We start from the raw sequence: 23,452 nt of genomic DNA on the forward strand, positions 1-23,452 counted from the left end.
AATAATCTTTCAAGCTCTTTTGCTCATAATTAGTAGTATGTAGGAGATAATGTATCGGTATATATATAGATTTCCTTATATAATATTTAGCATCTTCTACACCTGAAACGCTGAACTAAATCGCAAAAAAGATGGAGAAAATGAATAATTAAATTGAGAAAAAATTGGAAAAATAAGTTATTAAACAGTAGAAATTTTCTGACTTGGTGGTCATTTTTACATTAACAATTTCGCCTACAAGCTCACATTCATTCGGTGTAAAAATAAAGTTCCGTTGGTTGACAGAAGTTTATCTAAAAAAAAAACTGCCAAAAAATATGTATCCACTTCAACAAAAAAAAACTTCATTTTATGTTTAAACTGAATGTAATGTTTCCTGAAAACTTGAATACAAGTTACATGAAAGTATAACAATAATCTCTTTTACCTGTACAGTGCTCAAAGTGGTTGCCGTTTGTGGCCAGACAACGATAACAACGACGAGAAATTGCTTGAATAAATTTGGTCAAAGTAATCATGGGAATTTCTGCACGAGTTTATTTAGTTCCTGTTCACGTGAATGTGGGATTTTTCTGTGCGATAAACACATTTATGATGATTCACTGTTCCATTAAGTTTAAATTGGAGCTAATCAGACAGCGCACTCTTCACCGCTTACACGTTATCCTCATACAGCATTTGCAAAATTGTATAGAGCGTGAATGTTGAGGAAGTACAAAGAGACACTGTGTTGGAACAGTTAATCGTCGAAATTATGTCTATTCGGCACGGAACAATCCACCCATTCCCATGGTCAGGAAACTGATCATCATGTGAAGGAATCAATATCAGTATTTTGACTACGGTTGCGATTCAAGCATGTGCTCTCCGTGGTTATGGATGTGACAGATAATGGATACCGTTTTTAGCAAATTTCAATAACTATACACTTAAGGGACACTAATGTGTTTCCTTGTAACCTGTATTCTTTGACATTGACGTATAATTACAGCTACTACTTATATACAGGGTGAAAACTATTTCACCTCAAGTAATTCGTAAACTGTTGGTTATAGAAACATGCTTTTAAATAGAAAAAGTATTTAAATAACGTGTCCATGTGTCAATTATTTTACTAAAAGGAATTAGTTGAACTTTCTAATTGAAAATTAGAGGGCAGAAGGATCGTATGAAAAATTAAATTTTGCATCTTGGTACACATATACGGCCCTTAAAAAGATAAATGCCCATCTAAGATGGGGTCACGTTATTTGAATACCTTTTCTAAATGAAAATGTGTTTGTATAACCAACGGTTTACGAGTTATTTTAGGTGAAACAGACTTGAGTTACCTTGTATAATGAAGGATATTCTTAAGTTAAAGTGTATACACATTTTTTTTTGCAAACTTCGTTAAATGATGATGCTTTTAGGTAAAAAATAAACTTTCAAACTCTCTGCTTTGTATAGCGATTAAAATTCTAATTTTAGAAGCATTCCAACAATAATTAGTTGTGATTTTTTATAAGTTAAAGAACGTCTTTACATCAAGATACCCGAGGAAGGGAATTCGACCTGATGTAAATTCAAAAAAAAAAAAAAAAAACAAACAGAACAATGTGAAATTTTTAAATTAGCTTCTTCTTACACCCCCGCATTCCAGAATCAGTGAATGCCTCAGCTGACTTCAGATAAAAAAGAGAGAGCCGCGTGTGTGTGTGTACTCGATGGTAACGTAGGGTAGAGCGAGTCACCTGCATGTTTAGGCACAATCACTCACGAAAAAATGTAGGGGAGAGAGCACACGGGGGAAATCGATGTAGCTAGCGCAAGCGCGTTTCGATTCATACGCCCCCGCAATCGGGTGCTGTACCAACACCACCACCACCGTCATCGACATCGGAACAACAAGGGAATCGGTGTGAATGGCGCAGTGGAGTAAAAAGGTGGGTGAGTGAACGAACGCGTCTAGGAAAAGGTTCGTCAAGGCAAAAGGCAGTGGCGAGGCTGCGTCATCTCACACACACATACACACACACAGCTGAAAGCGGAATGCATATGGTGGGTGGGTGGATACATTCAAGGCTCGATGAATGGAGGGCACGCAAGGCAGCTTGGGAAGCACACGCTGCTGCTACTACTACTACGTACCGCTAGAGTTATAAAGGAAAAGGAAGTTCAGCAAAAACAGTACGACGCTGACGACTGTCAGCCAGTTTGTATGCATGCCCTTACTTACTACGCGACTTACTGACCAACAAAACAGCCGGTCATTGTTATGCTCCCACGTTATTCTCCCTTTCGATTTGACTGTCCAAGTAGAAATTCAGCCACGTTAACCTTAAAAGTACAGTATTTAGAAGCTTGGTACATCGCGTCTTACGTCATTGGAGAACCCATTATGTCGGTTTCCTCAAAAAAAAAAAAAAAAATACACGCGTGAGACGAATTTTTTTCATAAAGACGCATCTTATATACATTTATGTTACGCTAATAACTTACGAAACGTTCAGAAATTTCCACACTAATCTGAAGACAAAAACTCGTTTTTAAAAACAAAAACTGAACACAGTGATAAAGTATCTTCGTATACGTTACGGTAAATATGATACGTTACGGTGTGTCTGGACACCATGCTCGCGGATCTCTTTCGTAACAAAATTGTTTTACGCTTATCTCGAGAGGTTCGCAATGCAAATGAAAGCCAATGGCATCGTCTTATAGACATTCTTGACACAAATCCGATGACGTCCATTTGATTAAGTCAGAACCTATAACGCAAAGAACGTATTCATGTCAAAACTTACGGCCGCGTCTGTGACACGGCCTACCCCAATTTTTTTAGTTTTAAAGGGCATCTAGGCATCTACAGAACGTTGTGATTAATGGGCATGTTGAAAATTTACTGAAATTGAAAGTCAGTATCACGCATCATGTTATTTTGAAATTTCAAATCGTACAGCATGTTAGACATTTGTTACATTCCTTGGTAAATGTCTATCAGTACTATTGTATTGCTTTCCACAGTGGTAAAGCACTGATCGCACCCTAACTGCAAATTTTCGTACTTTTTCTTCAGCAAACAAAATCCCATTGCTACAGAGATATTCACGAAAAATTTCGAAACACTCTGGCCAGTAGTTCTTTTTTCGGTCCTTTCCAAATTGGAACTGAAATTATAATCATATTTATGATAAAAATTACAACTAAGATAATCTGGGATCAGTTGAATTCTTTTTGTATCTCACCTATAAATGCTATAGCTTCTGGGAAAAAACTCGCCAGGTTTTGAGACCAATGATCTTGTATGGGAACCTGCATGTACTTGATTCCTTTGTGTTCGAAAGCATTTGGTAAGTTTGGCGTGACGTTGAGGATGCGACGAATTTTGTGCCTGTCCAAAGCTTCCCAGTCACTGGAATTCTCGGCGTTTCCCAAGAACAAATATGGCAATATTTCGACGGGGAATGGCGGGTCATTAGGACTAGTGTCCCGGTCTAGGCCGGAATCGCAGCGTTCCTTGTCCACATCACAGTCGTCGATGGGTGTGATCCGCAAATTTTCTAGGCTGAGAGATTCTCCGACCGCGGCATCACTTTCGCACCATTCAGGCCACTTTTCTCTGAAATGCTGGAAACCACCTGGGGGGAAAAACGAATTTATAAATCAAGTATGCAAGATATTTGTATTTACTTAAATACAAAAAAAAATCAGAAAAACAAATTCATAAATTTATTTTGTTCATTATTATCGCATCAAGTTCATTTTATGTTTTTCGAATAGGAAAAAACCGCTACTTCCTTATACTGTACTTGAGAAGACTATTGGTTTAAAATTCTCCACCAACAGGATCGTTCATAATTATTCCTAATAATCGGTGAATTCTTAACAGTTAAGGTTTTATTGCTAATGAGATTACTTTCGGGTATAGATATTTCATCATTTTCACTAAGGATTGCCTCAATTTCATCAACTTAGATTTTAGATTAAAACTTATCTGAATAAACACTTCGAAGACAAGTTCCTGCGAAGGGATGTCAACTCCAACAGAATAATACCTTGCGAAATAAATTAGGAATGAAAAGTATTGTGAGGCAACGGTAATTATAAAATACGGGATTAATTTCAAGATTGCTCGCTATTCGGTAAATTTTGCGTTGCTTATTCCTACGATAAGAAAAACTGTCTTTTTAATTTAGGGTAGTGGTTCATCCCGTTACAGTACATAACAATAAGATGATAGCGTAATTAATATCATTCACCGTATTTAATAGAATATTTAAGAGATGACGAATTCAGGATCACCATATGATGTACCGAATTCATATCGTATTGATTTCTAATATGGATATATTTATCATGATATATATATATATATATATATATATATATACAGATTGAACGTGACATGTTCTACCAAACGAAAGGGGGTGATAGACGAGCCCAAGTGGAATATGAAACACATCCTACAACCCTGTCCTATCACGAACCGTTTTCGAGTTATGGTGGGTAGTCGATTATGGAAAAAAAATGTGCAGAGTCTCAAAAAACCCGAATTTGTGAAGTTTTTGAGAGGCCAACACAAGAACTGAGCACATATTTGGAAAGAGCAGAAAAAATACTAGAGTACTAAAAAGTGACACCAATTTCATCCAAATATCTGGATTTAATGGCGAGCCACAAGCACTGAAAGATTGGCGAAGTTCAAAATAGAACTCTCGCCAAAATGTTTTCATTGTCAATTACTCAAACACCCTTCTAGCATTAATTGGTCAAATTTACCAAAACGTGTCGATTGCACCAGCTTTCTAAAGAGCTTTCAATAAACAATATCGGTGATCTAGTTTAAGAGAAATTTAGTTTTTCGTTTGCAAAACATCACTGAAATCTGCGTTCGTCGAAGTAATTTTAGTAGGGTTTGGCGACAATTTTCGATTTTTCACTTCACCAATCTCAGCGCTTAAAGTTCACCATTAAATACAGGCACCATGTAAATAGAGGTAGTGTCACCTTATAGGATTTTTCTGCAAAATAAAATTGTCGCCAAAATCTGTATCCGCCAATTCCGAATTCTTGTCGAATATCTACTTCGACAAACGCTGATTTCAGTTATTGCGAACAAAAGGCTAAATTTCTCCTAAACCAGAATACCAATACCATTATAGACTCTTTCGAAAGCTGGTACAATGGACAATGTTCAAAAACCCTCGTTTACTCATCGCTAATTTCGATTAACTCGCCACTGGAAAACTGGAAAAGTTTGAGAGAGAGAAATATATTATTTCTATGGTTCCTTTCAAGAAATATATATAGCTTGATAACAGAATTGCCATATATTCAAAAAAAGTCCATAAAAGTCTTATGTACCAAAACGGAACAGCTCAAGTAACGAAATATGTATAGATATATATATATAATATTTTCTTCCCATATAATATATATATATATAATTTAAAAATAAAATATCTGTGTTGAAAAACCAGACATTTTTTCCCAAGTTAAGGCTTTCTAATGTCTGTTGTCTGTTTTTCCCTATCCAGGTTAGAAGTGGGTCCTGTATTCGAGATTACCTTATTGTTGTATCATGAACTATTGATGAAGAATTCAAAGCACTGAAATTAAATGTCTCGTATATGTAAAATTAATGTGCAATAGTTTTGTTGTAGAGGAAAAACTAATTATTTTAACAGTTGCTCTGATTAGTCTAAACTAAAAATTACTAGTTCATATCATAAGTGTACCAGTGTATTTTACAATGTCGATCACTAAAAGTTCAAAAAAGTTAAAGATTCCGTTTTTTTTTTCCTTTTGTAGTCTACACATTTTGTCAATATTGTGATTTCCATTCATATTTTAATAAATGCTATATTACTTTGAATTATAAAACGATTTTCATAAAATTTCACATTGAAATTGACGGCAGTTCAGTTAAGTTGTCACTCCACTTAAGCCGTCACATTTTTTTCCTCCATAACACGAGTGACGACTTATCGAGGTTTTACCGTATTCTTTTCGAATGGCATCGTGATTTTCTTTCTACCTTCGCTAAATAATCCTGTTTTTAAAACGACAACAACGCCTATTCCGGTCCGAGTAGCACGCAGGTCTCGTGGGCCAGGTTCACTTTTCTTTTTTTTATATTTTCTTTTATTTCCTTTCATTATTTATTTATTTATTTTCATTTTTTTTTTGGTCTTTCTTTGTCCTTGACCTTCTTAACCCAAAAAAGCAAGAATAAGGGAGGGAGTTAAAGGAGAAGAACAAACCTTTTCTTCTCAAAAAGATGAAGCCAATCCACCCACGCGCTCACTAAGAAATAAAAAACACAAAAAATGTTTTTTAACTCATTTTTTTTTTTCATATAAGCATATAAGACCACTTCTCACTACATACTCCTTACCCCCGTAACTGACTTTCACCGTCAATTTTCACCGAAAACAGAAAAATAAAATAAAAAGGAATGAAATAAAATAACAGCCATATATACAGGGTGATGAGGGCCTGCAGGAGGAGAAGTGCTTTTTTTTTTTTTGGTTGGCGTTCTTGGTAGCCCCGCCCGATGCAACTGGTTTCTTTGATGGTCTTCGAACTCTTCTTACTTCTGTCTTCTGGCTTCAGGGGTGAAGGTCACTACCGCTAAATGCTATACGAGTGCTGCTGCCCAAGCGCAACCGACCACCTCACCACCAGAGACCATTTCAACGCAAGGACCGATCCCCCCAAACTCTACTACACAAAATTAAAAAAAAAAAAAACCAACTAGGCTGAGCACGGGCCAAAGAGAAACATCATTGGTTGATGGAGATAGTTTCGGAATATACATCACTGAAGCAAAGGTCGTTTTGTGTATTGTGGAGTCATTTTCAAGAATACTATATTTATATAAAATATATAACATATATTTCATGACTTTCTTGAAGATAGAGAACCAGACATAATTCTGTACAGTTTGTTACATAATGTGAATAATATAAAGGGTAATTCCATAACTCCCCTTGCCGCGTTTTACTGGCGAGCCGTTGATACTAGAGGCACACTTCCAATTAGAAAAGTATCCAAATATCGTGTGGAATGCAGATACGTCATTCATAGTGCAAGCGATTGTATAGTTATTAAAATGTAAAAATTAACTTTTCATACGGACACCCTGTCCTCAAAACCCAATTAGAAAGTTGTTGCCTTGTCTTTCCTTACGCCAAGAAATTTCACGTTTTTAAGCGTGATATTCACCAAGATATTCGAATTCAAAAATTAGAGGAAGTTCGGGAAAGAACAGTATACACTAACGGACAACGCTCCTTTCCCTCGTTTATGTTGTTCCTTCCCAACTTTTCTCCGAGTTTTTAATTCAAAAAAATATCTTCGCTAATATTGCACTTAAAAAAGTGGATTTTTTTTCCCCTCGGGAAAAGACAAAGTAACAACTTTCTAATTGGGTTTTTAAGGAGTGTCCAAAAAAAAAGTAAATTTTTATATTTTATAATAACCATACAACCTCTTGCAACATGAATGATGTATCTAAGTTCTCGCAATTTGGATACTTTGTCTAATTGAAAGTATGCTTCTAGGATCAACGGTTCGCCAATAAAATTCCGCAAGGGGGATTATAGAATCACCATGTATACAGTAGATCCCGCTTATAACGTTTTTCAAAAAACCATCATAAAGCGGGAAATCTCGATGAGTACTAGAAAGAGCTGGAACTACAAAAATGAGTCGTACTAATAGTAAAAACGTTTTAGGTGGGAACGTTATAAGCGGGATCACTGTATTAACACTATCAAAAGTTCATTGGGACCAGAGATTAGTATCGTTATATAGGCGATTTTCCTTATAAATGGTCTCGTTTTACAGGATTTTCACTTAGGTATCATATATAACTATCTGTACGTAAATTTTATTTAAAAGGATACGGGACGTTTAAATCGTGAAAATGACGAAATTTTTTTCATTACACAAGAATAAAAAAAAGACAAAATTTGAGAAAAATACTTTTCAACAAACCGCATATAAAATCTGTTTGTTAGTTATTTTTGTACTACGATTTCATAATTAAGAAATCATGGTTCTCTACGTGAAACAATATCTTCATTTCCAGTTTTCTTCGTGTTTGTTTTTCGTCACAAACTGATATTCCAATATCTCTTGCGAACCAAATTTCATTCAATTCGCTCCAAATTTTACACACTTGTTTCTTATGACCTATTTGAGATAACTAAACACCCATTTTTAAATCCATCAACATTTACTGCTAAAAATATGAAATAATTCTTAAAAATGCCGAAAAGTTTGGCACGATTATTTTAGCCTTAATTTTTTTTCCCCTCTCATACTGTTCCACACATTCTAAAACGCATGTTCATAAATGTTTGCGTGTGCCTTTGGAAGTACAATAGAAAATATGAATGGATTTCACAAATATAGCTCGTTTCAGTTTTGCAGTTTTTTTCAATAAATTATTAATTAACCATAAAAATTTTCCAAATACTTTAATCGGATTCACCAAAATGGATGTATTGTGTGTGTTTACGCTATTTAAAAACACATTAGCTGAAAACATTAAAGAAATATTATCTTAATTTTGAACGTCCCTTGTCCCGTTCGAAAAAGTTCAATATATATGATTTCAACACACACTCTCTCTCTCGCTTTTTCCATTCTCATTTTCATCTAAAATAAAATCTAAATATAATATTTATTTTGTGAGTTATACAATATCTATTTTTGGAACGTTATCTGTGTTGATTATCAAAACAAATTACTTAGAAAATGCTTTCCCCCCTAAGGGAAGGGACCTGAGGCTTGGGGCAAGACTTAACTCGACAGACAAGACTTAACAAGACTTTTTTTTTGCTTTTTCACACTATAAATTTACTCTACGGGACCCGCGAAAAATCTGGCGGGAGACCCACCAAATATCCCACCTAGGGACCTTACTGCAGGATGTGGGGGGCATTTGACTTATACAGATACTGTGTATGGTATCAAATACAACTCAAACGCTACAACAAGCAAATTATGCAATGAGGTGGCTGAAAAATAATGCCTGTACCAAATATGGATGCCGATTATACCAAAATATAAATTTTCAAAATGCATTCATTTTCCTTTTTTAATTCACATCTTTTTTTTCTGTTTCGTTGTAATGAAAAAGGTGATAAGAAAATGATAATTAAATGCAAACGAATTTAATGATAATCCAAGATGTAGATAACACCATTTGATTATCAGGGAAAAAAAAGAGCAACAACGATAAAGTAAATATACAAAATATTTTAAGCTACCAAATTTACTCACAAACACGAGGTGATGACAGTGGAGTAACTCTACACCGCCTCAAAGGACCGAATCCACAAAGATTATCATAACGAGAGTTTAGACGCGATAATGTTATGTATGTATTCGCAGGCTTTGGGGGGGGGGGGGGGTTTAGTGCATTAGTGCAAGACCGGCGAAAATTGGATTAATTTAGAAAGTTGCAATCGATTGGTCGAATCGAAGCTGCTGGCTATGTCTTAAATCTTCTTACTACAGGAAAGTGAACTGTCAAAGTGCGTTAAGGACACGCATATCCGTACGATCTGCGCTCAATAAATCTGTTTTCTTAAGGTAATCTTCGTTTTTCTTTGACGACGTCTTAAGACACTACCGATAGAGAGAAAGAATTATTCTTTTATTAATAATTATTATTAAAGAATTATTAATAAATGAATTATCTTTCACGATTTTTATACACCTTTTTTTTTTTTGTGGATCCAGTTGTTGTATCAAGAGAAGCAAAAGTGTTTCATTGTGTCATATCGATTGAAGAAGTCTCACCTTTCAAAAGTAACACCAGATCAGTCAGACCTGTGCTTCTCAACCTTTCTAAACCCAAGGACCAGTGCAATGTCTGTAACAATTAGACCAGCCATTGACTCACAGAATGAGTGGGGTGACCATATGATTTTACGGGATATTCCTGTATCGTTGTCTATTCTGATAGTTTTATAAAATCCCCACGTTTTTTCAACGAAGCTTATTTGAATTCGTAATTTTTACTAAAATCCTGAATAAAGACGATTTCCAAAAGTTATAAATTATGGCCATAAATATGGATATCAATCTTGAATATTTGTCAAGCTCAACGTGTTTTTTCCGTGATTACATATAACCGACCATAAGTCGAGAAACACTGAGTTGGACAATTTTGTTTTCTTTCTGATAACACTGGACAATAATGAAATTGCGCCGACATGAAAATATATAATTCCGAATGATTTCGATCTGCTGAACACGAATATATCACCATAATATACTTACTATGTTTTATATTGTGCTTAAATGTATTTGTATTGTAATACTATACAGGGTCTCCTGCAAGTGCTAATGCGACCTTTATCTTATCAGCTGTCCGTCGTAATGGTATGATTCCAATTTAAAAAATGCTCAAAAGGCGTTCAAAAATTACCCTGTACCAGTTTTGAGAGTTAAAATACAGTGTGTCACAAAATGAAAAATCCAAATTTTTATACGGTCCCCTTGTCCTCTAACTTCCAATTAGAAAGTTGTTGCCCTGTATCTCCTGAAGCCAACAGAAAAAATTCCATGTTTCCAAGTGCAATATTCGCAAAGATTTTCGAATTCAAAAATCGGAGAAAAGTTATGAAAGAACAACAAAAACTAGCGGACAACGTTCCTTTCCCCCATTAATGCTGTCCTTTCCCAACTTTTTTTGAATTCCAATATCTCAGTGATCTCAATATCTTATCTATTACTTAGAAACTTGAAATTTTTTTCGTTGGCCTCAAGAGAGACAGGCCAAAAATTTTTTAATTGGAAGTTAGAGGACAGGGAGAACGTATGAAAAATTTATATTTTTTATTTCGTGACACACTGTATTTTCACTCTCAAAACTGCTACAGGGTAATTTTTGAACGCCTTTTGAGTGTTTTTTAAATAGGAATCATACCTCTACGATGCACGGTTGATGAGGTAAAGGCCGCATTAGCACTTACACGACACCCTGTAAATGTGTTAAATGCGCAATCTCTCTCAAAGAAAACAGGAGCCAATCCAACTTTTTTTTATGGTTAGATTCGTGTTTAGCACCTCAAATTACATAGGAATTGACTGGTTTTATTCAGGGCACAGAAAAAATGCAAAAATTTGTCTTCTAGTGTAATAATTTATCTGTCTAACAGACTACTACTAGATTATTTAGAGAACTCTGGTCTGTAAAAATTTTCCAAGGCTGTGGGTGCAAAGAAACGGCCGTAAACTCCTTGTTTGAGTCAAGTTTAGAACATTGCGTTTTAACAGCATCACCATTTTGAGGCCAAGTTATTTTTAAACATGTGTGTTTAGGTAGTTTTTTTTTTTTTTACCAAACAGAAAAACACTGATATGCCATCGTCAATTGTTGTTATAAAATTGTGTTTTTGTGCGATATACGTCAATTATGGTTATCATTTTGTTATGATTGATTTTGTTTATATACGTTGATTGTGCCCAAAATGAAGGTTCCATATCTGATCAAAAGAAACTTGTCTCAGATGATAAATTAGTATGCGATATCAACGATTTCACGAAGAGTTTACAAAAGAAATGGAATTTCTACGATCTGTTCTAAAATTAAAGTAAAATATAAAAAAAAATATCGGAGAAAAAAAGAATATAAAGTTGAACACTATGGTAGTTTTGTTCTCATGAAATGATAGTTAGAAGCAGGACCGTAACTGGGAAGGGGGGGGGGCGATGGCAGGGGGCAACTGCCCCGGGCGGAAATATTTAGGAGGCGGCAGTTTTAGGTGGATACAAAGAACACCGTCACAAAACTATATAATTTTAAAGGTGTGGGGGCGGAAAAAAATCCTAGTTACGGCCCACATTCATATTGCAAGGGATCGTACAGTTATTAAAATATAAAAATTAACTTTTTATACAGGAACCATTTCCTCAAAAACCAAACTCCAAAGTGGTTGCCCTGTCTCTCCAGAGGCCAACAAAAAAATTACACGTTTCTAAGTGCAATATTAGCTGAGATATTTGAAGTTAAAAATCTGAGATAAGGCTGGTGAAGTCCAGCATAAACGACGGAAAAAGGGTTGTCCGTTGGCTTATGTATGCTGTTATTTCAAAACATTTCTCGCATTTTTGAATTCAAATATCTCAGTGAATAATGTGCTTAGAAACGTATAATTTTTTTTCTTGGTCTCAGAAGAGACAGGGCAACAATTTTGTAAATGGATTTTTGAGGGCAGGGTGTCCGTATTAAAAAAAAGTTAATATTTTTAATTTTAGTAATTATACAATCGCTCACACCATGAATGACGTATCTGAGTTCTGCATGTCATTTGGATAGCGTTTCTGAGTGGAAATATGCCTCTAGGACCAATGGTTCACCAGTAAAATGCGACAAAGGGAATTATGGAATCGCCCGATATAATTTTTTTTATACAGCTTCAATCAAAGAAGTATCAGTTGATAAAATATGCAGCTTTCTTTATTGAACCAAAAGAAATTTATCCCGTAACATTAAACTGAATTCATCGAGGTATCAGAAGAGATTTAATAATTACGTTTTCTATTGTAAAGTCTTTAAAGTAACTAATGTCTCAGCTATTGAGAGCTATGTGAAACAACACGTAATTCTCCAAACGAAATTACGTACCAAATAAATGTTCTTCGAGGAGAGGAAACCAAATAATATTTATTCTATAATTATATTTTCAGCTTATATAACTTTTGTTTTAATGCAATTAACATTACTTTTTACATTTTATGTTCATTCAATATTCATTCTCTTATACAATTATCATTTATGGGCATCTTTTTCTCAGCATTTTGCCTGTTGTAGCCTTGTATTTGTATTTAGTCATAATTTTTATTTATTCATACTTTTTAGGAAAATGCATTAGGATCATTATATGCATAATCTTTTATTGGTTTTTCTTTTGTTTGATTTTCGCATTTTTTTAATCTTTACGATGACATGCGTACTTTTCATAAATTTTGCAAAAAAGTAGAAAGTAATATCGCAAGTTCTTTCCGAAAATCCACGGATTATACGTTAAAAAAAATGCATTTAATAATATGGCTTATAGACCACCACGTATTACGTATAAATGCTGGGTTCTTTTTTTGATATGTTGGAATAAAAATGAATATACATTTATATCTTTCAAAATTATCGATAAAAAATTAATTTTTTTAAAGATAAAATGGCTTAGAGGAGAAAATAGAGCAGTCGTTATATATGTAAGAAAAAACAAATCTTTTCGTTCCTTTATACTGTATTTCATTATTGGTGATAAAGGTAACAAGTAGAAATTTGCTTGTGCGGATTATAGGCATGTGTGTGTGAAGTTGTGGTAACAATAATCACTCGAGACTGGATCACGAACACGAGCATGTTGACTGGTGAGTCAACGGGATCCAGGTGATAGTCCTGAATAGAACGACCCCAAATTAGAAAAAAACCTTTATTAGGTAATTCTGAGTATTCACCATACGCACACACACACACACACACAATTCTGGAATTATTTCGTTCATTAAATTGGAATTTTTATTTGTTCCGAAATTATTTCCTTCATTACATCTGAATTTTTAACTGCGTTCTGGAATTATTTCTGTTATTAAATCGGAATTTTTATTTTCCGAAATTATTTCTTTCATTGAATGTGAATTTTCGTCAACTTTCATTCAGTGAGCGTATATTTTTGATCAGGTAATTTTCCTCATTTTTGAACATTCTGTAACTAAGCAAGCTTTTTTTTTGACACCAATTTCTCTCTTCAAAAATATACGAAATTGGGGCTCCAAAAAAATCACTCCCTCCCCACAAACTCGTTAAGGCAGTCTCTGAACCAGACTGTTGTTAGAATGAATCCACATTCCCATTCACATTTTTAAAGACTTATTACTTTTCAAAACATCTAGCCACTTTGATATTTTCGTACTATGAGGTTATGAATATTACTAAGCTGTTATATAAAACGAATTACATAGACAACCAGCATATTCGTTTAACTTATAACATTAACTTCATTTTTAATCACATTCAGTTAATTCACTCACATTCTTATAAAAAGCTTAACACATTCGCATCGGGCTATTTTTTCTGAAACTTTCATATAAATCGGAGTATTTTAGTGATATAAAGATTTCAAAATTGTGTGTAAAAAACGAGAATTCTTTTTTTCTTATCTATTCTATTTTTATTATCTATTTTTCCGTTTTAGTTTGTTGTTATTTTGTTCACAAAAATGCGTACTTGTGTTCATTATTATTCATTATAAATTTGCGTATCAACCAATATGGATCCCTTTATCCCTTGGATGATTTTTTCTTCTCATATTGAACTTGTGTAGGAAATGAAATCAATAAATTGAATTGAATTGAATTCGACTGGGTTGTGTACATTAGTGGTGAAATAAATATATCTTCAGTATCTCTCATCTTCCTATAAATTCTCAATTATCCAATTTCGAAGCTGTTCATTTTAGCCTTAGGACCGTTTTTGTCTTTTTCATAACATTCCTTGGTGTTTCTTTTTTTTTAAACTTAACTTTAAATTCTGAGCAGAACCTGGAACGAATCAAACGATTTTCCATACAAACTTATGGGAAATCATGTTTCGGCTAACGAACGTGATTTCGGAACGAATCATCTTCGTTCGCCAAGGTATCACTGTATTTTATTTATTTATATTTCTTTCGAGAGATAGACAACCCCTAAATTTAACTCTAGGCTTTAATCAAGATGTAGTAAGACATTGATGGATCACTATAATAAGTTTGCTTATAAATGTGCATGCACCTGCACATGTTAGTGGGCCGACTGTCATAGCAAGTATGCATACATGATCATTTCGAGGTGGATCACGTTGAATTCTGGTTTCGCGCTTTAAAGTCAGCAGTTAGGGGCGATTCAAGTATTATGTACGCACCCGGGGGGTGAGGGGGTTTGCTGAATTTTGATGACAAGGCAGAAGAAGGGGTTCGAATGATAAATACGTAAGCAATAGGATATGAAAACATGAAATTGGGAAATGATCTATGATTTCCGAAAGTATGTATGTAAATTGGAAGGCTTTACCCTTCTAATACTTGCAATCAGGTGGAGGAGGTCCCAGAACATCACTTTAACTGAGGGCATGACCCAACATCCTGGAGCAGGGCCTATAGGCTGGGATCATCTTCACTTCGAAATATGAAAGACAGATGGTCACCAGCAAGAACATGAAACACGCAAAACTCTGAAGCCATAAATACGTTGGATGGCACGGTAGTCCACGTCGATAAGATACTCGCCTACAGTACCAAAGGATTTTTAGAGGTGCCGCGAGTTCGGAAACCGATCCGTTCTTGTCAGAATGTTTCTTATGCGTGGGTACAACAGAAACGCGGCAACATGACCACAGAAAACGATTGCTATCGCAGGAAGTCCCTTCGCCGAGGGGTTAGTGCACCAACCTCTCGGTGAGTATGAAAAAGGGCAAAAGGCCGAACGCTACCGTTCGGAATTGGCAATAAATTGTAGGTACTGGTCTAATTAGCTCTCGTGTGCAGGAAATGACCGTGGTGTGACAAAAATGATCAAAATAAATACGTTAGAACCCCATATATATAAACAACACGTTCCTGCATGTACCGATTGGTTAGAAATTCCGCAGAGGAATGTATGTGTACGAGGTGCACGTAGGGTTAAGTAGTAGTAGTAGCGGTGAATTTATGGTTGGATTGTCACATAGATGGAGCCCTGTCAGTCCCACCGTTGTGAAGGACATGCCTGGGGGCACCATGAATGCTGTCGAGTTTTTTTACAGACATTGGTTACAGCAAGATCGGGACTAGACGAGGGCAATGAAGTTGTGGCTGGCAATCTTGAGGAGACAGCAATTTTTTTAGGACGAGGTGGTTTTCCAGTTTTCCTCGGGGTGACCAACTGGTGCACCGAAGGTTTGAGGGAGAGAGGGTAAATCTTCCAGAAAAGTTTTAAGTTACTAGCTTGCAAAAATCATTTTAAATTAACAGAAACTAATTAAAACAATATACAACGTATTTAATTTTTTTTTTGCAAAAATATTTTATTTTTTTTACGTTTTGAAAGGAGGCAAGGGCCCTCTGTCTCCCTGCTTACTCCTCGGGGGGTCAGTGAAGTCTCCTGGTTAAGGGCCAGCTTACTTAATTTTACTGACAATCGGGGGCGGGGTCAGTGCTTCGCTCACTTTTGCTGACGGGGGGGGGGGGGCTCAAAAACGGCCAAAATTTTGCTTACGTAATACTTTAATGGCCCCTTAACGGCAGAGGAAAATAAAGAAGACAAATGACGATTAAGAACCGGTTTCAATGCTGTGGTCATGTTCAATGCGTTTGTGATGAAATTTCAGTCATGGGAGATCACAGAAAAGTCCAAATGGCAATATGCTAACATTAAAAAACATAACATTTTCATAACATTCCTTGGTGTTTCTTTTTTTTTAAACTTAACTTTAAATTCTGAGCAGAACCTGGAACGAATCAAACGATTTTCCATACAAACTTATGGGAAATCATGTTTCGGCTAACGAACGTGATTTCGGAACGAATCATCTTCGTTCGCCAAGGTATCACTGTATTTTATTTATTTATATTTCTTTCGAGAGATAGACAACCCCTAAATTTAACTCTAGGCTTTAATCAAGATGTAGTAAGACATTGATGGATCACTATAATAAGTTTGCTTATAAATGTGCATGCACCTGCACATGTTAGTGGGCCGACTGTCATAGCAAGTATGCATACATGATCATTTCGAGGTGGATCACGTTGAATTCTGGTTTCGCGCTTTAAAGTCAGCAGTTAGGGGCGATTCAAGTATTATGTACGCACCCGGGGGGTGAGGGGGTTTGCTGAATTTTGATGACAAGGCAGAAGAAGGGGTTCGAATGATAAATACGTAAGCAATAGGATATGAAAACATGAAATTGGGAAATGATCTATGATTTCCGAAAGTATGTATGTAAATTGGAAGGCTTTACCCTTCTAATACTTGCAATCAGGTGGAGGAGGTCCCAGAACATCACTTTAACTGAGGGCATGACCCAACATCCTGGAGCAGGGCCTATAGGCTGGGATCATCTTCACTTCGAAATATGAAAGACAGATGGTCACCAGCAAGAACATGAAACACGCAAAACTCTGAAGCCATAAATACGTTGGATGGCACGGTAGTCCACGTCGATAAGATACTCGCCTACAGTACCAAAGGATTTTTAGAGGTGCCGCGAGTTCGGAAACCGATCCGTTCTTGTCAGAATGTTTCTTATGCGTGGGTACAACAGAAACGCGGCAACATGACCACAGAAAACGATTGCTATCGCAGGAAGTCCCTTCGCCGAGGGGTTAGTGCACCAACCTCTCGGTGAGTATGAAAAAGGGCAAAAGGCCGAACGCTACCGTTCGGAATTGGCAATAAATTGTAGGTACTGGTCTAATTAGCTCTCGTGTGCAGGAAATGACCGTGGTGTGACAAAAATGATCAAAATAAATACGTTAGAACCCCATATATATAAACAACACGTTCCTGCATGTACCGATTGGTTAGAAATTCCGCAGAGGAATGTATGTGTACGAGGTGCACGTAGGGTTAAGTAGTAGTAGTAGCGGTGAATTTATGGTTGGATTGTCACATATATGGAGCCCTGTCAGTCCCACCGTTGTGAAGGACATGCCTGGGGGCACCATGAATGCTGTCGAGTTTTTTTACAGACATTGGTTACAGCAAGATCGGGACTAGACGAGGGCAATGAAGTTGTGGCTGGCAATCTTGAGGAGACAGCAATTTTTTTAGGACGAGGTGGTTTTCCAGTTTTCCTCGGGGTGACCAACTGGTGCACCGAAGGTTTGAGGGAGAGAGGGTAAATCTTCCAGAAAAGTTTTAAGTTACTAGCTTGCAAAAATCATTTTAAATTAACAGAAACTAATTAAAACAATATACAACGTATTTAATTTTTTTTTTGCAAAAATATTTTATTTTTTTTACGTTTTGAAAGGAGGCAAGGGCCCTCTGTCTCCCTGCTTACTCCTCGGGGGGTCAGTGAAGTCTCCTGGTTAAGGGCCAGCTTACTTAATTTTACTGACAATCGGGGGCGGGGTCAGTGCTTCGCTCACTTTTGCTGACGGGGGGGGGGGCTCAAAAACGGCCAAAATTTTGCTTACGTAATACTTTAATGGCCCCTTAACGGCAGAGGAAAATAAAGAAGACAAATGACGATTAAGAACCGGTTTCAATGCTGTGGTCATGTTCAATGCGTTTGTGATGAAATTTCAGTCATGGGAGATCACAGAAAAGTCCAAATGGCAATATGCTAACATTAAAAAACAAAAATGAGAAGAAGTAGAAATGGAAGAAAACAGTTTCGCCAACCAACTACACCATCAAAAAATCTGCAGCAACCAACAGAGCGAAGAAAAATAGAGTAGTAGCAGAGTAGTTGTTGGTTGGCTTGAGGGTAAAAAGGGGTGACGTTTCTTTACCATACAACCAGAAGAAAATAGTCTTGAGGCAAGGGTCTTATAACCTCCCTACCCTTTCTCTTTTAACTGCACATAATGAGACTAGAGATGGAGCAAGGGAGAGGAGACAAAAGGTCCATGAGTATAGGTTTTTTTCTTTGGCCCATATTTTTTCTCTGTTGCACGAAAGAAAGATGTACGAAAAAAAAAGAAAGCCCTTCTCTTGCAAGAGGTTATCGACACACGTGATATCCCCGTCTCCTTCTCAGATGTCTTCTCTTCTGGGGATTCTCTGCAAGAGTAAACTAAACTCTTACGAGGACCGGCAGCTGCAAATGACATCATGTTGAAGAAATATACTTTGCAAAATTTTTTTTGTATGTGTGTGTGTGTGTGTGTCAACGGGTATCAAAAAACAAAACAAACCCACTACCATACTCGGTTATAACGGCATTCAAGAAGCCACCGATTTGTTACTCCGGAAGACTAGTGATATTTTCCCGCCCAAATAAACAAAAATATCAAATTTAGTTTCGACTGTGGTTACTTCATGTTTGCGAGGAAATGCACCAGATATACAACTAAAACGTACATTTTGCAAACGATCAAAAATATGCATATGGAAATACAATCAGTCTCAGCAATAACAATGTGCTCTAATGGCAAAATCATATTTTCCACAGCTGAACGTAGTGAGTTTGCCTGAATATCCAGAACATGGAGCCGAATGCTGTCCTGTACGATTAGAGCGCATTGTTCAAAATGAAGAGAGAGAGGTACATATTAAGCAGTTTTAGTGCTACATATATTAAACATTTATATGTGTGCTCCAGTGCTACGTATCGACAGATTTTTTGTATTATTTAATAAATGGCAAGCGCATCATTTGAATTATTTGTAGTACAAATTTTGTCTCATTTGGAGCAGTAGAATGCACTCCAAAGCTATTCGAAGTGGGAACTTATTTCTCGCAAACCCTTACCTAGTTATAAATATATTATCATTATGAAGTGGTTATTTCATCCTACCATGGATAATACAGAAATAAACAAAGCTTGCATCACCCCTGGAGACGGTTTTTATATACAGAGACGCAGAATACACTTTTGAAATTTGAATTTATAGTCAAAACGACAAGAGTTATCTGACCCTAACATATTCCTAGAAGTAAGCTTTGGATTAAATTATACAAATTCCTTAAGAAGAAAAAAACACGTAAAGCTCTTGAAGAGACAATGGATTAAACCCCAGTTTCTCAAATTTTTTGATCCATCGCCCCCTTCTTCAGAAATCTTCTTATAGAAGAGAGGAACACCAAGAAGAATGTGAACAGAAGACCTGAAGGAGTGGAGTGGACAACAGTATCGCTTGCTAGAGACAAGCTCAAGATCGAGCAGGGTGGAGAGCATGATTATCAACCTTCGAATCGGAGACGGCACCTGATGATGATGAAACTTCGAGGTTCCGGATAATCCAAGGGGCTAGAATTTTTCAAAAAAAATCCTTTTCAAAACCTCTCTGTTTTTCACCTGAGTTTTGTTTCATTTCCCCGATTTTTCTCGCGCATGCGAGTAATTTCAGTTGGAAGGAGGTATTGACCACTAGACCACTTCACACCTACTCCAGCCATATTGCTATACCGCAATTTACTGCCATTAAGGGGTTGGGTTGGAAACGAAGGCGCCATCAATCGGTGTTGACTTCAAGCTCGTTTTAGGGAAAATATCTCGTTCTGTATTCTTTTCCCGGTTCGAATTTGGGACCTGATGGCAATCTTCACGATGGTAGACGAGCATCTTACTGCCACGTCACTCAGACGTTTGATGCCTAGACTGATGTCTCCGGTGGATTCCCAGGCTTTACAGTAAAATAGTAGCCTTCTATACAGTAATATTTATAGTGCAAAAAAATTAATATCAAGGCCCCTTGGATCTGGAGCTCCTGTCAGACTCTCTTAACCAGAGTCTATGGGTCTTGGCAGTTGTGTAATAAATTAAGCCGTTATGGATGAGGAAAGTGAAGGAGTAGAAATCCCCTTCCCCGATACCGAAAGTCGTTTTCTATTGCTTTTGAGATAGTCCGAGTTTTCAGTAATCCGAGGTGGTCTCGGTCCCGATCACCTCAAATCATCAAGACTCCACTGCAATGAAAAATGTGCCGTTATATCTAGAAATTTCATTTCGTTGATGTTGAATCGTGTTGTATTACCTTCACTCTCCAAGAGAATCAGCCGCGACCATCGCTTATCGACGTTATATCCGAGATGTCAAGATCCGAGTTTGATTTCGCATTTCCTTTTCTCATTTTACTCAATACAAAATCGTAGAAAACCATACCAGATCGTTTATTTTCAATCCCGGCAAAAGATATTGCTAAATTCCAAACGTTAGATTTCCAGTCCGATTGGAAAATGTTTTCTCGCTCATACGATGAGCAGGGCAAGCATTATCAAGCACACACTGTGTCTGTCTTTCAGCACACTCACCAATATTTGGTAGACCATCCATACAATAAAGAAAACTTTGGAACAGTTTCTCCTCGTAAAGTAAAAGAAGAAAGTCAGAAATACACAGTTTCACTCCTTTCTTTCCTTTCTGTTCCTCGTTGATAGAATAATACATGTCTGTATATACTCAAATAAGAAATGTTTTTCTTTTTGCCATGCGTGAAAGAAAAATTAGAAGAGCGATAAGATCGTGTACCAAGAGGCGAAAAAAAAAAATTGCTCACACAAGAAAGTGAATGACAAGAGCTCAATCGTAGACTTCCTTTTCTGCTGTAATAACTCGTGGGAATGATTTTTTTTATGGCCGCAAAACGATATCAACCAGCCAAAATGAAACAAAAATGAATGACACTGAATACATAAATATATTTATTCAAAAAAGCATATCGCAACAATTCATCTTTAAAAAAAAAAGAATTCAAAAATGAGGGTGATTTGCATGTGAATTGAGACTGAAGTGACATTATTTAAGTTGTTTCGGATGTTCGGTTGAATGTAATTTTTCAGCTTAATTGATGGACGTAAATATCACGTGACAATCCAACCATAAATTGACAGAAATTAAAATGATATAACCAGTGCTGGTCCGATTAATCGATTCGATCAATTGCTAAAAATTTAGTAGAGAATTAAACAGTTAAAAATTGATAAACGAAGTTAAAAAATTTTGTTGAGTTAATCGAATCGATCAATCCGATTAAAATGCGATCAAAATTTTTATTAAATGTTTTTAAATTTAGATAAAAAGATTTATTCGACAAAACCCATTAGATGCCTTAAATTAATTTTCTTGTACATAAGTTCCTGTACATTTTAGATAAGTGACGATATTTAAATATTCTTGAATCAATAATTTTTATCAAAGTTTTCGACATTAAGAAATATACAAGTAGATTCAACGAAAACTTTTGAAGATTTCAGTTCCGAATTGAGTTTGATGGGAGTTCGAAAAGAAAACCTCAAAATATATGCTGTCTCCACTTTGTGTGAGCAGCAGTTTTGGCATTCAGGAAGCATCAGTCCCTGGTCCAGTCCTAATTGAAACCTCTTAGATATTTCCTTCAGTTTCTAAGAGAAAAAGCTACAGTTTCGAAAGTAGATCTAAAAGTAGTTTCGAAATCAGTGATTAACCTAAAATTACCGAAAAAAAAACAAGATCAAGGAATTCTAGTATATGATAAGTATGTTTAGCACATCAAATTGCTTCGTGCGGGTGGCCAGAATTTCTTAATCTATTCCTATCTTCGTTCGCATCCAGAAAATAGGTGCGTGAAATGAATAGAATCGATTAATATCATATAGTCACTAATACAACGTTCGTTATGAATGGTTAGCGTTCAGAAACATTCAATGAAAATTTCATTAATCAGTCGATTAATCGATTAAAAAAATTTCGATTGGCCAGTTGAAATTTTTAATCGATTCCCAGACCAAGTTATAACCCTTACAAGACGATTATTCTCCGAATCTTGATGTGATGGGTAAAGAAAGGGATATAAAGTCTAAAAATAACCATCAAACTTTTAACGACCAGGTAACTTGAGTGAGATAACTTTTATCATATACGATAAAACCGTATATAGGTATCTACTATTCGGATAACATGATTCATAACACTATCGATCAAGTGGTCCGATATTTTAAACCTTGAGGGATTACACTCTTCTCTTTTTTTTGGAAAAAAAAGATAGTAGTAAGCGAATGATTCACCACTAGTTGGAGGTCAGAGATTGATAACGTTTCGTGAAAGTTTTTTTACTCTTTAAATTTTCCAATAGTTCTCTTGTAAAGAATAAAAATGGAAGTAATTCCAAGGCATCGTCACATTATAAAAGAAAATGATTTTTGCAACGGACGAACTAGAAAGACAAGGATATGCATGACTTCAAAATTATATCTTAAGTTTCTTAACCCTCTAACCGACATTGGCGAGATATCTCGACTTTCTAAAAGCCTTTTATTTTAGTAGTAACAAGCCCAGATATTTTGTAGACTCGATTTCTCATGTATATCATCTGCTGGAGAATCGGATGAAAGCCTACTTCATAAATAAAGGTATTGCATTTTACTGGGAGTTTAGTGATTTTCGCTATGCCGATTAAAGGGTTAAGATAATGTTTCTCAAAGTGTGGCTCCTGGGGGCGTCGTGGTGAGCTGTTGACATTGATGATTGCCTATTCAGTGCTTTGAAGTAGGGTTTTTTTTCAGACTATTCTGGGAAGCCGTGGGTGGCAAAAGTTCGAGAACCACAAATGCAGCAAAAATAAAAATTCAAATTGAATGTACAGTATTTAAGTTGAATTTTTTTTATCCTAATAATCAAAAATCTGAGTTTAATTTCCATAGCAATTATCTATATTTCCATTTATATCTCTCAGCTATATCACACAAACATGATTTCTGTGCCAAAAATTTATCTGTGTGGTCACTAATAATTTCTGAGTAAAAGTGGAAAAGATATACAGTATCTTGAGTTTAATTCGTT

The 23,452-nt window shown here is 36.0% G+C and overlaps 1 protein-coding gene across 1 annotated transcript in view; it reads right to left on the reverse strand.

The window, feature by feature from the left end:
* The window catches only part of LOC149085537 (dual specificity protein phosphatase 7-like), a 70,974-nt gene that overhangs the window by 20,367 nt on the left and 27,155 nt on the right, over window positions 1-23,452 (reverse strand). Inside the window, exon 2 of the mRNA XM_089233602.1 lies at window positions 3,228-3,620. Coding sequence (XP_089089728.1) covers window positions 3,228-3,620 — 393 coding nt within the window. The remainder of the gene's footprint in view (window positions 1-3,227; window positions 3,621-23,452) is intronic.

Source organism: Pholcus phalangioides, unplaced genomic scaffold (assembly GCF_987345545.1).
Source record: "Pholcus phalangioides strain wild (caught in Gottingen) unplaced genomic scaffold, Ppha-v1.0 ptg000007l_1, whole genome shotgun sequence".
Taxonomy (NCBI): Eukaryota; Metazoa; Arthropoda; class Arachnida; order Araneae; family Pholcidae; genus Pholcus; species Pholcus phalangioides.